The following is a 16,923-nucleotide window of genomic DNA, read 5'->3' on the forward strand; positions in this document are numbered from 1 at the left end:
ATTTCACCTACTTACAGGCTTTGTGAGTATTATTAATATTATTGTACAATAAATTGTGCAATTATTTTTGCTGGCCTCAATATTGTGCCCATTGTGTTTGTTTAATGAGTACAAATGAGTGAGTACAATTGTGTTCCAAACAAACGAAAAAAATGTTTGGCATGTCCTTTTTACAGGATTTTATTTCCACAAGCTTAAATAGCCCACATGTATGTTTATCAAACTAAACTACAAAACTACAGTGATTTATTAAACATTTTGACATTCCTTGACAGCTGCTTGTTATTTGATCAGGTCATCAAAACATGAGGGTTGCCAAATATTTTGTGCATTCTGTGTGATCTTTTTAAGTAAAGATATTTATTTTTTTATATTTTAAAATATTTTATATTAGTCTGAACATTCTGTACTAGCTATTAGAAGTTATTCGGACTGTAATTACAGTAATAGGGTATTAAGTCATCATTATATCAGTGGCATACATTGGTAATAAAATGACAATGTTTTGAATTTGTAATAATATATTGGCCAGTATATTATCCAATAATAAATTGTGATAGATTGTGACAGGCCTAATTATTCTAATGCGCATTACAATTACAATAATTACAATTACTTATTATACATTTCAATATAATAAGTGCATTACAATTTTTAATCTTTCGTTATAGTTTAGTAGATTTGTATATTAGTATTATCACCAGCCTTTTAGACTAATATATGATTTATGCATTGTTCTGCACAAATTCCCCAATTTAGACAAGTTTATTTCTGCATTACTGAGATCTTGCACCAAGACTATAAGATGCAAATGAGCTTTGTTATGATTGGCATTGTGCTTATACCTGCTCTTCCTAAAGCAGTGCTGCTTCAGACTGAGCGGCCCTGTGGTGCGATGGGTGCTGTGGCGAGCACAGAGGTTAAACAGAAGCTCCAGAACTTCCTGCTGAACAAAACCACCAAGGACTCGCTTCCCACCGGACCCTGCAACGGGTTCACACACAGCGCCAGACTCTGGACCACGTAAGTACCGCACCGCTAATACAGCATTACAGCGTTTAAAACCGAATATAATGTGAATATTCTCAGTAATACGGCTATCTATCTATCTATCTATCTATCTATCTATCTATCTATCTATCTATCTATCTATCTATCTATCTATCTATCTATCTATCTATCTATCTATCTATCTATCTATCTATCTATCTATCTATCTATCTATCTATCTATCTATCTATCTATCTATCAAGTAATTTACAGTAAGCTTAGATTTCCAGATTTCCACTAAGGCTGGGTGCAGGAGTATTAACATTAGCGGCTAACCACTAACACTAGTCACGGTTAGCACTAGTAAATGCTGCCTAACAGCACTACAAAGAGGAAACCTGAGTGTTCTGGTAAGCCAGGGCGCTATCAGCTAACAGTCCAAAAACTCGTCTCTGAATGACGAAAGAGCTAGCGCTTAGCGAGATTAGCGGCTAATGCTAATACTGCTCCAGCCTCGGCGCTGGAGAACTAAAGTGAAACTTCTGTATAATGCTGTACTTAATACCTGACTGTTAAAATTCATACATAAGGTGCACCAGAATATAAAATGCACTGACAATTTGTTTAACAATTATAGGATTTTAAATGTGCCTTATGGTGCAAAAAATATGGTAATAAACTTCTGTACAGAGATTTTAGTTTTAGCTTGAGTTTTAAATAAAGATCTATTCATGCTGTTCTACTGGATTTTTGATACATTTTCAAAGAATATTTGTGTAGATTTTGGGCTCATATTTACAAAAATAGGATTGGTGACAGTCGTAAGTACAGTCTAAGTGTTTTAGCATGTTAGCCTAGCATCTCCTGTTGTAAGCATATGAAGCACACATCAGATCCATTTGTGTAAGTGTGAGATGATGAGTGTAGAGGAATGTGGCGCGGTGGTAAAGCGCACTAATTGATGGTGTTAAACGGTTTCACGCTGGCCTGTAAAGTCTGGCAGGTATTTCTGAGGGCGTGAGGTCGGCCGTAACTGTGATTAACAGCTCACTCTGCCTCTACTCTGTGCTCAGGACATCCCATCACGCCTCTCTGGAGCAGAGTTCACCCCCGCTGGGCGGAGCCTCGCCCTCCTACAGGTTCCCGCTGCCCCCTCTGCAGGACTACAGGGACGACTTCCCTCTGAGAAAGACAGGTAAGAAAGAGCTTTTACACTGCAGACGAACCAGACCGTAGTTCTGTTGGTCTGGACCAAGACCACCTTTTTTAGACGAAGTAAATTTGGGTCTTTGGTCAAACCTTGGGTTTCAACAGCTTTTACACCTGCTGTTTTGGTTTGGACCAAATATATTAGGACACTGATATACAGGAGTTTATCAGGAGTATATTCAGGAGTTTTTGGCCATACCACCCAGCACTATTTTGAGGTATTGCTCACTGAGACTGTGTCCTATAGAAATGAATGAAGCGTTGTAATGATGACACTGTAGCAAAAACTTACAAGCATCATAGCAACCATCCATTAATGAACTTAAAAACAGAACCTAGATTCTTTTGGATTTTGGATCCTCACAATAAAGAACTGTGGAAATGTGGACCCTTGAGAACAGTTTTTGGCTGTACACCTGCTCACTGTATATTAATGGAATGTGTTTCTTATAAAATGGCCAGGACAGTTATCCTCTAAATAAAATGTTAAAGTACTGTCAGAATAATAAAACAGGGAATCTGAATCACTGTGTGTGTGTGTGTGTGTGTGTGTGTGAGTGAGAGAATGATTCTCCTCTGACTCAGTCCATATGGCTCTTCAGTCTTATGACACAGTTACTTACTATACAACCCATTACTCACTCACACACACACTCACACCCAACAGCAGAGAACCCACTGTTTTTATATTTACCCTTATATAAAACATCCTGTTATATGGTTGAAAGTACAGTCAGTGTTGCATAACACAGACTGCATAGTGTGTATATATATATATGGGTATCCTCCTTTCACCCTGTTCTTCAATACTCAGGACCCCACAGGAGAGAAAACCACCACAGAGCAGCTATTATTGTTATTCGTATTATTATTTTTTGAGTGGTGGGTTTTTATTCTCAGCACACAGTAGCAGGGTGATGGTGTGTGAGGTGTTGTGTTGTGTGTGTGTGTGTGTTGTGCTGGTTTGAGTGGATCAGATACAGCAGTGCTGCTGGAGTTTTTAAACACGGTAAACTGTGCAGCAACAGATTCAAGACTTCTGTCTCTGATTTTACTTTATCTGAAGCTGTAGGCTGTAGTGTTTTAGTAGTGTGTAATAGTGTGTAATAGAATAAAGGACAGTGAGTGAAGAACACAGTGTTTAAAAACTCCAGCAGCACTGCTGTATTTGATCCAGATCCATGAACCAGCAACAACACAGACTATAAACAACTTAAAGAACTAACAGATTTAAAGATTACTTATTAGGTCTAGAGATGCAACGATTAGTCAATATAATCGACAATGTCTATTATTTAAATTTGTCAACTTCAAAATTCAATTGTCGACTAATCGTACATTTGTAATAGTACCACATTACACAAAGTGCAGTTTACAATTAACTTAGTTTAACAGATTACATACAGTATTTAATCACTAAATATCAGTACTTTCCATGTTTAAACAACATTCAGATATCTCATGTTCTGCTGTTTCTATCGTTTTTAGAGATGGCAGAAATAATCGTTGACTAATCGACTACTAAAAAAATTGATCCTCTGGTTATGTGACTACCAAAATAATCATTAGTTGCAGCCTTACTTACTAGTCCTATAGATGCCACCTTCAGAGGTCTTGTAAAGATATATATATATATATATACACACACAACACCAAGGCAAGACAGGTGGTCATATAGTGTTGTTGCCGTGATATTTTGCTTCACTGGTTTCAAACACGGCCTTGTTTGTAAGTTAGTTTAACTGCTGCTACTATACCGGCCTGTGGTCATGTCAGGCAGCAGACTTTATCCCAACATGTTGTTCTACATAACTTGCTCCAGATGATCCAGAATCATCAGACGCAGAAGCCTGGGAGAACACGCGTACCGGGAAACTTCCAGCATCAAATGATCTGGTGGATCAAATAAAGGGAGATCAATAGCTTCCCCTCAGATGAAAAAACACAAAAGATGAAATGCACAAAAGCACAACAACTGTCAGACAACACTCTACATCAGTGGTGAACTGGTGTGTTTTCTCCACAGCCTCAGAACCCAATCTGAAGGTGCGCTCCAGGCTGAAGCAGAAGGTGGCTGAGAGGAGGAGCAGCCCCCTTCTCAGGAGGAAAGAGGGGGCCGTCATGACACCGTTCAAGAAGAGAGCCCTGGAGCTGCTCGGTAAGAAACACTCAATAAGTTTAAGTGGTAATCCAGTATGTACTATCCTGATCAGTATCTGCTGTTAGAGATGGGACCAATCTGATTCATTGTCTGTATCAGGTCTGAATTTGTGGCCCAATCCCATTTCTCTTTTGTACCACTACCCCTTGTTTTTAAGTGTAACCCTTCCCCTTAAAAAAAACTTTAATCACCTGACTCAGATATATAGCTATATAAGTGTAGCACTAAGGTTCAGCAACCTATTTGCTGATTAACTAGTTAACTTTAAGGCATCGTTTATCTTCAGAAAGGAGGCAGGAGATGCAGTATTTAATTATTATTGTCCATTCCTTACTTCCTTAATTCCTAAATTGTGATGGGTGGTTCAAAATTAGTTGTTTTTTAGCTTTTAGGTTTTTTTTGTTTGGTTTTGTTTTGTTTCACCTTAATTGTTGCTTCCTCTGCCATCTGTTGCACTATTTAAGGTGGATTGGGAAACTTAGCTAGCTACTGAGACGAACTATTCATAATCTAATGCTTGTTATAAAGAAAATGACCATAAAACATTAAAGCTACACATTAAACTATGGTGATATATTGGTTATCATCAATTTTAACAAGGAAAACACAATTTTTTTGTGGGTTTGTTTGGTCGCTTGTGCTGCCATCTTGCCAGTGATTTCTCATATCCCTCTCTTTTGAGTGTGCCTCTGAAAATTTTGAATGGTCATGTGAAGACACCCTACTCCTAGGCATGCATTGCTAAACAGAGGTGTAGGATTAAACGGTAGGGCTAAGTGGTGAAATGGGATTAGACCATAATTTATCGAATATCAAATTAATCCAGGTTATAGTGGACAATTTGTGCTCAACCATAAATCGGCTGGAACTTTATCAAGAGACACATTGCCAATCCTGATTTCTGTCACACCCACAGCAGCTTTAGCCTCAAAAAACTCTGCTGTTTTGATTAAAAAGTTGTTTGTTTGGAGATATTTTAGTGTTGATACGCTACAGAGCAGAGCACTTATTTAAAATATAAGTAAAGGTGACGTGCCAAGGGGTGGAGGTAAGGCCGCATGGTACATTTTGGCCAATTTAACCAGTTCAATCAGTTTAATCAATCACCTGCTGAGGATTTGTGTGAATAAGTAAGAGGAGTTCAAGTTGACAAAACTGGAGCAGCTCCAGTCTGTAACTGAGTGACGTAAAGCTAGTAGCATTAGCTGATGTTTTGAGTAAAATTATGTGTATTTGGAGATATTTTAGTCAAAAACGCCAAAAATCGCAACATGGAGTTACGGCTAATTTATCTGTTGTACTATATACAACTAGGCCTACTCCCTTTTTGATAAGCTGCCCCATAGAATTGGTTATATAGACAAGGATTAAGACTAGAATCAATTCCTGTCTTGGAAACGAACCCATATGTTTTAATTTGCATTACGCAGCATTATATAGTACGTTGTGATAATACTTCAGCAATGTATTGTGCAGTTTTACACTATATGCATGTTTGTTTTGTGTTTTATTCTGTTGTTTGTTTCTTATATTAACTTGTTATCTTTCCATCCACAGAGTCCAGCAGCAGTAGCAGCGCCCCAGGCTCAGGCCCCAGCTCCCCCAACGGAGCCTCCAGTGCCCTGGGGGCTGAAAACGGGCCATCATCCTTACCAACCACCACCAGAACCGAGGTACTAAACCCACTAATCCCTTAACCTCTAACAATACTTGCTAACTTTCATTAGTTGATTTTAAAAACATTAAATCTAGCCTGAGATATTGTAATACAGTAAAAAAGGATCTAGCCTGCAAGACCTTCCTCCCAAACATGCAGGAAAATACCAGCTAAACAAAAATATTAGTGTTGTTTAATACAATTTATTATACAGTAAATTAAAAGCTCAGTCTTAAGGAGTAGAAAAAGAGTTATTAATCGCAGTCACAGAATTATTATTATTATTATTTTTTATTTTTTTTGCATTGTCGTGACTAGTTTAAATCCATAAAAGTGCTTTAAATTGAGGCTCGCACAAGGACTCACGACAAGCCAGTAATGCTAAAGGAATGCGCTGGGCGTCAGACTCCACACTCACACACTGCGCTGACCCGGCCTGTACTGCTCTAGTGCAGCTATGAAAACAGAGAGCGGAGGTTTCAGCCCGCGGCTCGCTCGTCCGTCACAGTCCAGTGAAAACGGCTCCCAGTCCAGCCAATAAAGAGCGTTCACTTCCTCTCGAGACCATCCAGTTCTACTGCACCGACAGACCCCCAAACACTCTGTACTCGATCTGAGGCAGTGGAGGAGATGCTGCATCAAAGTGTTGAAGTCTTCAAAGTTTTTGAAGTTTATCACTTAAAAAACACAGTTTATTTATTTACTTATTGTATATTACACACAAGTTACTTCAATCAATCAATCAACCTTTATTTTAACTCGGATGTACATTGAGGGCAGCCCTCATTTTCAATGTAACCGAGCATTTACAGAAACAGGGATTGACATAACAGAGAAAATAAAAGCTAAATTTAATTATTGTAAAAAAGCAGTAAATAAATTATAAAAATAGATAAAAAAAAGTAGAATTAAAATAAATAAATAAATAAACATAAAATTCATGATTATAATTAAGTATGGTTTAATTGACAAAAATTAAGATAAAAAAGTAAGACTAATACAACAAAAATGGGTTAAAATTAGCTAAAACTTTATTGTACATAATACAAAAAGAATTTAAATAAATAAATGAACTAACAAAAATAAAAGCAATAATAATAATAAAAATAGTAATAACAATAAAATAAAATCTAAATAAGATAAAAAGCAAAAATACAAAACTATTAAAAATAATAAAAATAATAATATAATTACTTATAATATAATAACTTATAATATAATAACGTCTTTCCTATTGGCCCCTGACATCCTTTATTTGCATAATGGGCATGTTCCCCCAGCCCTAACTCACCATAAATGTGTAGTCATACCAAACAAGGCTACCTTCTCTTTGGATATTCAGTTATATTTTATTTAATGGTGATTTGTCTGGCCACAGTGTTGTAGGTTATATGAGCAAGTTACCATATTCTTTACTGCACAGTGTGACTTTATGCTGGCTGAGAAATTGCAATCCAAAAACTTCACAGCACTAATTTACAGTAATTAGTTAATGTACAGTAGAATTCTTCATACTGAATGAATAGCTTTCTTTTTACAGTTATATATTAGTAATCATTTTACAGTACAGCAACTAAAGATGGTTATTGAAAAAAAATATTACAGTATTACAGTCTGTTTATTTGTGCCAAAACGTTCTCTAAAAAAAAAAAAAATACTTTTTTTATTAGAAAGTAATATGCTGTAATCTTTCTTCAGAGTGAATTACTGTAACTTTATCACACTAAGTTTCTGTAAACTTTACACAAAGATTTTTACAGTGGGTTTGATATCTTCACTGTCTGATGTTCACGTCCTGTAAACGGCAGGACGTCCCAGCGCAGTGTGGTCACACAGCGGCCCTGTTTACATCCCCGCCACTCCCCCTCCCGGCTCTGTAAACTGGCTGACCTGTGGGTGGATATCCGTCCTTTATATGACCCGGGGGAGCCGTTGGTTCTGAAAGAGGATATCCAGAGTAACAGATCACAAACACGGCCAGGCTTTCGGCCCCGCCCCGCTAACGGCGTGCAGTCCCCCGTCCCGCCGCTCCTCTGCACAGACCCTGCAGCCTGTGTCAATACGCCACTGCCGCCGCTGTGTTTGTGCTGTTAGCGTGTCGCAGGCTACCAGCGGCTGCTGCATCAATTAAGCCTGGCCCCCCGGCGCGGGCCGCGGTGTAGCGGGCGTTACGAGGCGGTCGCTGTGCTGGAGGTCTGAGGGAGTGTAAACAGTGGTGCTGCAGAATAACACAGCTGCACACAGACCTGCCGGTCCCCCCACAGAACGACCCGAACACACCGCACAGCCGCCAAGAGCCGCCGGGACCCCAAATTATTCTTTACAACTTTTTTTTTGCATTAAAGGAATTTTATACATATTAAATAGATGGAAAAAGGTTCCCTTTTGAATTAATTAGTTTGTTTTACTAGAACCAACTCATTTATGTATGTATAATACATTTATGTGGCCTATAGCAGTCACACATATTTATACTGAATACATACTACAGTAAGTATTAGTTTTAATACACAAATTTTAAGAAACAGTGTGCTCTCACTTTGTTTAGAGCTCATATTACTTAAATTGAAGAACTAATATTTCTTATTACGTTACACAACAGTTACTTCTTACCTATAAACCCCTGACATCCTTTATATGCAAAATCCCCTAATTTACTATGAGTGTGTAGTACCTTCCCTTGGGTATTCAGTTATATTCTATATAATGATGATTTGCTGGCTATAAGAACCACTATTGTAGGCTATAAGAACAAGTTACCATATTCTTTACAGCAGAGTATAAATCCATGCTTGCTCAGCATTGCTGCATTTCTGCTTTTTTTAGTGTATAATTAGCTATTATTTTACAATTATATATTAGTATTCATTTTACAGTATTCAGAAAGACCTGCATCTGTCATATTTTATTTAATTCTAACAGGTGACTTTTTTGTATGTGTGATATGCATTTATGTATTACTTAATGCTGGGTAATTATTTAACACAATGGGTGGCAGTGTTTTAGGTTGTGTTGTGTTGTAATGTATTATATCTGTGGTATATAAAGTGGTAAGTTGTAAGTGGTTATAGTTGTGTTCTTTGCAGTTTCGGGTGGCCTAAGAAAAAAAATCCACTGGTGGGACAATAAAGTAAAATCTAAGTTTAAATGTAAAGTCTAAATCTACTATATAAAATTATAGTTCTACGCATAAACCTAAGCTCCATATATTAAAAAAGCTTATTTTTAAATGCCTGTTATCAACAATAAACTTGCAAATGTAGCAAATATACATTTTCACATGTAGTAAACTTACAGGTGTTAAACAATCTGCTTTTATATGAGGTGCTCTTAACCTGCGGTTTCTGAGGTAACAGAGGTAACTCATGCTCTTCCATTCCTGGGGCGGTCCTGATGAGAGCCAGTTTCATCATAACTTTTTTGTTTACTAGAAAAAAGGCCATGTTTTTCTTCATAGTTTGGATGACTCTTATATTAATGTGTTTCCAAACTTTTGACTGATACTGTATATTTTATAGCATATAGTGTTTAAGTGCAAAATGGTGCACAAAAATGGTTTTCCCCTTAAGCACTTTTACAATAGCAGATATATGATATAATAGCAGATATGTGATATATAAAATATGTGGAACATATTCAAGCTGAACACTGTTTCTAGAACCATACATTAAAAGCCAAGAACCATTTATTTTTTATCTGTTTTATTGCAGCGAGTGAGCAGTATATGTATCTGTGCATGCTGCCGTCTGCAGGGCTGAGTTTATACGGGTCAGGAGAGGTTCTGTGGTTTGGTACCGCCATTAGTTTTAGAACATTAAAGTTTATGGTGCTGCTGCTCTAGCTGTTCTCAGTGATGTGTGGTGGGATTTGTGAATAAATCTGAATTCCTCTCTCTGTCTCTCTCTCTCTCTCTCTCTCTCTCTCTCTTTCTCTGTTCCTCCGGTCAGCGCTGGCCTTCACAGCCCAAGCTGCTGGGTGCCGAGGGTCCGGTGTCCGTCCTGAGCCTCTACACGTCCCCTTCCCTACCCAACATCAACCTGGGCCTGTCCGCCGCCTCCTCTCCAATCAGCGTGAGTTACTTCTCTATATACATCCCATAATAACATTTATCACCTCATCACACAGTAGAGTACTGTAGTGTTTTAAGCACCTAAGCACATTACTCGTCCCCAGGCAACACCCCCAGTGGATCTGTTCAATTTAGTGGTGTCAGTTGATCAAAAAAAAAAAAAAAACGCACTATAAGGCACTTAAAATTTTCCCAAAATTCGCTGGTTCACTTTATGTAAGAATTTTATTAGTCAGGTTGTAAGAAGCAGTAAAGCCACCTACAAATAAGTTTCAGTGAAGTTTCTCTTTAGCATCAAGGCTGGAGAAACATTAGCATTAGCCGCTAATCACGCTAAACGCTAGATTTTTCACCCTGTCTTACCGGAACACTCAGGATTCCTCAGTGTAGCGCTGTCGGGTTAGCAGCTAGGGGTTAGCGACTAATGCTAATGCTCCAGCCATAGTGCTAAAGAAATTTGGGATTCTAAGCTTACTGTAAATAAATGGAAGTGCTTTACTAACCCAAATAAACAGTTTTCAGGAGAGAAATCTGTGTAGATTAACATCCAGCACTTGTTTGACTTTAAAATATAAATATATATATATTTTTAGACTTACAGTTTTGTTTACTTAACTTGAGGACAAGTTATTGCTCAAATGTTAAACTTTGATGATTTAAATTCTCATTAGGTTTTCTATAGAGACTTTTTTACAGACGTTTTTCCTAAAACTGCTCAGGAGAAGTAGTAGGAGAGACTTCTGAGGTTAAATGAGTCAAAATTGAGAATTTGTGTTTAGATGCATATGAGATCTGGGGAGATCTGTGCATATTGCAGAGTAAACACCTGAACCTGTTGGTACAAATGCACAAACAACTGAATCACTTAACTAATTAAAATAGAACAGAATATGTGAATAAATAAACTTATATCAGATTTTACACATTTTTGTCCCAATTTGGTGTACACCAACCCATTCCTTCCCACAAGTCTTAGTGTCTTGTGTCTCTCAGAGGTTCCTGTGTATACAGTGGGGGTTTACGCTGATAAATGAAGGGAAGTGTGGGTTCGGGTCCCTGCAGAACCCGTGCTTTGTGGTTCTGTTGACAGACTAGCCGTCGCTGAGTATGTGGATGATGTGTACAGCCTTAGGGCGCTGACCCGCCGACCCGCTGACCGCGGGACATTTTATAGGCCTTACAAAAATATTGTGTTTAAGAGCCTGGAGCCAGTCACTCTCCAGTCCTCCCCAGCCACCTCATCCATTACTGCTGTTAGATTCACCCAGCCACAGTCACCACATACAGATCCACATAACACCCAGTCCTGAACCCCACACTACGGTTAAGACCAGGCTCGAAATGTTAATAGCTGATTAGAATTGGTTAGAGCTGGTTAGAAATGGTTAAAACCTGGTTAAACTATGGTTAAGGCCAGGCTAGAAATGTTAAAAGCTGATTAAAATTGGTTAAACTTTGGTTAAGAGCGGGTTAGAAATGTTAAAAGCTGATTAGAAATGGTTAGGACCTGCTTAAACCTGGATTAGACCTGACTGAATCTGATTAAGACCGGGTTAAATCTGGATTAAGACTGGATTAAATCTGAATTAGACCTGACTGAATCTGAATCTGGATTAAGACCGGGTTAAATCTGGATTAGGCCTGACGGAATCTGGTTAAAACCTGGTTAAACTGGATTAGACCTGGATTAGACCTGACTGAATCTGACTGAATCTGAATCTGGATTAAGACCGGGTTAAATCTGGATTAGGCCTGACGGAATCTGGTTAAAACCTGGTTAAACCTGGATTAGACCTGACTGAATCTGATTAAGACCGGGTTATATCTGAATTAAGACCGGGTTAAATCTGAATTAAGACCGGGATAAATCTGGCATGAACCTGACTGAATCTGATTAAGACCGGGTTAAATCTGGATTAGGCCTGATGGAATCTGGTTAAAACCTTCATAAATCTGGATTAGACCTGACTGAATCTGGTTAAAACCTGATTATATCTGGATTAGACCTGACTGAATCTGATTAAGACCGGGTTATATCTGAATTAAGACCGGGTTAAATCTGAATTAAGACCGGGATAAATCTGGCATGAACCTGACTGAATCTGATTAAGACCGGGTTAAATCTGGATTAGGCCTGATGGAATCTGGTTAAAACCTTCATAAATCTGGATTAGACCTGACTGAATCTGGTTAAGACCTGATTATATCTGGATTAGACCTGACTGAATCTGGTTACGACTTGGTTAAATCTGGATTAGTCCTGACTGAATCTGGTTTAGACCTGCTTTAACCTGCATTAGACCTGACTGAATCTTGTTAAAACCTGGTTAAACCTGGATTAGACCTGACTGAATCTGGTTAAGACCTGCTTTAACCTGGATTAGACCTGACTGAATCTGGTTAAGACCTGCTTAAATCTGGATTAGACCTGACTGAATCTGGTTAAGACCTGCTTAAATCTGGATTAGACCTGACTGAATCTGGTTAAGCCCTTGTTAAATCTGGATTAGACCTGACTGAATCTGGTTAAGACCTGCTTTAACCTGGATTAGACCTGACTGAATCTGGTTAAGACCTGCTTAAATCTGGATTAGAGCTGACTGAATCTGGTTAAGACCTGCTTAAATCTGGATTAGACCTGACTGAACCTGGTTAAGATCTGGTTAAATCTGGATTAGTCCTGACTGAATCTGGTTAAGACCTGCTTTAACCTGGATTAGACCTGACTGAATCTGGTTAAGACCTGGTTAAATCTGGATTAGTCCTGACTGAATCTGGTTAAGACCTGCTTTAACCTGGATTAGACCTGACTGAATCTGGTTAAAACCTGGTTAAATCTGGATTAGACCTGACTGAATCTTGTTAAGACCTGCTTTAACCTGGATTAGACCTGACTAAATCTGGTTAAGACCTGCTTAAATCTGTATTAGACCTGACTGAATCTGGTTAAGACCTGCTTAAATCTGGATTAGACCTGACTGAATCTGGTTAAGACCTGGTTAAATCTGGATTAGACCTGACTGAATCTTGTTAAGACCCTGAAGTTCATTATTTGTTATATAATCTGTATGTTCCTGCAGGCTGGTTTGGGGCTGAAGGAGAAGCATGGTGAGAGCAGTGGGGTGTTGGGTCTGCCCCCTCACGTCTTGGGCCCCGTGCCCCTCACCATCAGCATGGACTCCAAAGTGAGCAGCAGCCAGCAGGCCCTCCTCCATCACCTCCTGCATAAGGAGCAGCTCCGCCAGCAGAAGATCCTGACCACCGGTGAGAACCTCAAATACATACAAACATACAATATTACAATAGAGCCTTTAAACAGACCATAATACACCAATTTATAACATACCCATTCTGCGAATGTTTACACTATAGACTATAGTGGTTTTGCTAAACACATTTCCAAGCTTTCACTATAACAAGGTTCAGAGTTATTCTTTCTCTCAATTCAACAAAATAAAACATTTAGCTGAATATAATATGAACACATTTGCAGGTTTCGTTGATTTTCCCCTTTTCACCACTGAATAAATTAAATAAATGTTTTTTTTTAAAATGAACTTAAACCTGCCGTTTTTTGACTCTCCCTGCTGGCTCTCTCTCCCTTACTCCTCAGCAGCATTCATAATAAACAGAGTCATTATTCATAAAAACACAGATGTTTTTTGCCACTTTGGCCCATTTTTTTAGGTTGCAAATATCCCCAGTAATTCAGCACAGATTTCTGTTGTTACAGTTCAAAAAGAAATCTACTAAAATACAGTTCTGGTAAAATTAAGAGACCACTTTTCTGAATCAGATTTTCTGATTTTGCTATTTATAGGTATGTTTTTTTTTTTACTAAAATGAACATTGTTGTTTTATTTTATAAACTACAGACAACATTTCTCCCAAATTCTAAATAAAAATATTGTCATTTAGCATTTATTTACAGAAAATTATAAATGTCTGAAATAACTCAGACCTCAAATAATGCAAAGAAAACAAGTTCATATTCATAAAGTTTTAAGAGTTCAGAAATCAATATTTGGTAGAATAACTCTATTTGGTTTTTAATCACAGTTTTCATGCATCTTGGCATGTTCTCCTCCACCAGTCTTACACACTGCTTTTGGATAACTTTATGCCTTTACTCCTGGTGCAAAAATTCAAGCAGTTCAGCTTGGTTTGATGGCTTGTGATCATACATCTTCCTCTTGATTAAATTCCAGAGGTTTTCAATTTGGTAAAATCAAAGAAACTCATAATTTTTAAGTGACCTCTTATTTTTTCAGAGCTGTATGCTACATTTAGCACAGCTGTACCAACACAACACTTTATGTATTTTCTCTCTAGGCCCGGGTACAGTGTCCGTACACCCTCCGTCTCCCCTGGCCATGAAGGAGCGCTCCTCGGGCAGCGTGCGGCCCAAACTGCAGCGCCACCGCCCCCTGAACCGCACACAGTCTGCCCCTCTGCCCCAGGGCATGCTGGCCCAACTCGTCATCCAGCAGCAGCACCAGCACTTCCTGGAGAAGCAGAAACAGTACCAGCAGCAGATCCACATCAACAAGGTGAATACCATCAGCTCATATCACTGCTGTTCATTTTACATCACTTTTCACATTATTAGTTATCCAGATTTAAATGTTCCAAACTTAACAACAAATGGTATTTTTAAGATGATATATATAATGTTCTATATTTTAGATATTTCTAAGTAGCACCTTTTGCTTAGATGACAGCTTTGCACATCTTGGCTGGATTTTCTTAGTCAGTTTTATGAGGTAGAGTCACGTGGAATTCAGGCTTTCAGTTAACAGCTGTGCTAAACTTACCAAGAGTTAATAATAACTTGAATTTCTTGTCTCTTAATGTGTTTGAGAGCATCAGTTGTAAAGTTGTGAAGAGGTAGAGTTACAGGTATACAGTGAATAACTCTATTTAAGTAATGTTCTAATACATATTATGACTAGAACTACTCAACTAAGTAAAGGTCAATCAATCTAAAACATTTCAAGAATATTTAAAGCATTACACTCTAAAAAACAGAGGTACGATATGAGTACTTTTTTGAACTCTTCATGATTGTTCCCCTTAAAGGTACAATATTGGTCTTTACAGGGTTAGATGTTCCTCTGAAGTACAAAGTCTTTCCTAACAGCAATTAGTACAAATTTGTACCATTTATCCATTTATAAAGGTAATTTAGTAATCTGTATTACTGTACTAATAAACTAATATATATTATAAGTGCACATTTTTTATTTGAAAGCCAGAATTGTGGATAATCAAATTTTTGAGCCATATTTAGTTGATGATAATGTTATTATAATTATAATCTTTATAATAATAATTATATAATATTATATAATTATAATCTTTACTTGTACAAAAACATGGGTACAAAAAAGGACTTTCACTGAAAGGTACTTTTTGGTACCTCAATATAAGTTACAGCCCCAGCGACTAGCTTTGTACTCTTTTAAGTTCAAATCTGTACTTATTTTTCTTAGTGTGTATGATGAAACTGGCTCTCATCAGGACTGCCACAGTATAGGACTTCAGTATTCATTTACAATGTAAAAAATTATATTTAAACATAAAAACATTAAATGAGAAGGTGTGTCCAAACGTTTTACAGGTACTACACCACTTTCATATTACTTTAATTAATTTAAACCTTTGAACAATTTAATTCACTTTAATAAATGGAGCGGAGATAAAGCCGTAGAGTGGCTGACCGATATGCAGGAGGTTTCCTATGATTGGCTGTTAAAAATGCTCTCTAAGCAGAGATTAGCCTACACTGACGTACTGTGGAGATACGCTGCATTATTACTCTTTTAGTGCAGCAAGACGCTCCGCAGCAGAACTGGGCTGCTGCTAAATGTTTACGTGTTCTAAAGCTGGCGCTGACGGAGCCGTACTCGAGCTTATGGGCTTTAGTGTGTATAAAAAGCAGTGCTGTAATCCCTGCTACCGGCAGCTATTTTAGCCTGAGCGGATATTTATACCAGGCCTAGATTCTCTCAGCCTAATTGGCCTGTGTTTCACCGCCATATGCTTCAGCTGCCAAACACTGTAGTTATGGAAGCTGTGTAATTCAGTTTACACTTCATTTAATTCACATCAAACACGCCATGATGAGAAATAGCCTCTCAGAGTTTGATCACTGTTTGTGTTTATAGTAGTTTATCTTTAGCCGGTGTTTGTTTAGATGCGCTGATCTCATGGATTTATTATGTGTGGACTTTGGAGCGCACCCAAATATATAATACAAAATTCCAACCATTCCAATGAATCTGAATTAAACTGAATTCAGTTGAACTGATTCAATTTTAATTTAAATGAGTTGCACCAAAGTGAACTGAACTTTGAACTTAGAAAGGTGAATTTACTTGGTATCTGAACTGAACTGAATAAAAAAGAACCGGTCTAAACCGGTTAATTAAATAAGGTGGTAGATTTCCTTTGATTTTGCTTTTATTTTTAAAGGGTAAAAAGCAATCCAAATCAACCTGGCCCTATGTGAAAAAATATTTGCCCCATTAATTAACTGTGATTAACTACATTGTTTGTAAAGCTAAGTTCAATTTCACTACTAACATTAACCAGGCCTGATTACTGCCAGACCTGTAGAATCAAGAAATCACGTAAATAGAACCTGTCTGACAACATGAAGCAGATAAAATATTTCAAAAAGCAACACATTATGTCTCAATCTGTCTGTCAGTCTGGAAAAGGTCATTTCTAAGGCTTTGGGATTCCAGCAAACCACAGTGAGAGCTATTATTTACTAATGGAGAAAACATGGAACACTGGTGAACCTTCCCAGGAGTGACCAGCCTACCAAAATTA

General features: G+C 37.8%; 1 protein-coding gene across 3 annotated transcripts in view; it reads left to right on the forward strand.

The window, feature by feature from the left end:
• Nucleotides 1-16,923, forward strand: part of hdac9b (histone deacetylase 9b) — a 91,208-nt gene that overhangs the window by 70,204 nt on the left and 4,081 nt on the right. For 2 of the 3 annotated variants that reach the window (XM_022673975.2, XM_022673977.2), the window contains 7 exons: nt 861-1,023; nt 2,064-2,185; nt 4,226-4,357; nt 5,918-6,033; nt 9,965-10,087; nt 13,167-13,350; nt 14,419-14,636. In XM_022673975.2, the coding sequence (XP_022529696.2) occupies nt 861-1,023; nt 2,064-2,185; nt 4,226-4,357; nt 5,918-6,033; nt 9,965-10,087; nt 13,167-13,350; nt 14,419-14,636 (1,058 nt within the window). The remainder of the gene's footprint in view (nt 1-860; nt 1,024-2,063; nt 2,186-4,225; nt 4,358-5,917; nt 6,034-9,964; nt 10,088-13,166; nt 13,351-14,418; nt 14,637-16,923) is intronic. The other variant, XM_022673976.2, reaches the window with a different exon arrangement.

This window comes from Astyanax mexicanus, chromosome 6 (assembly GCF_023375975.1).
Source record: "Astyanax mexicanus isolate ESR-SI-001 chromosome 6, AstMex3_surface, whole genome shotgun sequence".
Lineage (NCBI taxonomy): Eukaryota > Metazoa > Chordata > Actinopteri > Characiformes > Acestrorhamphidae > Astyanax > Astyanax mexicanus.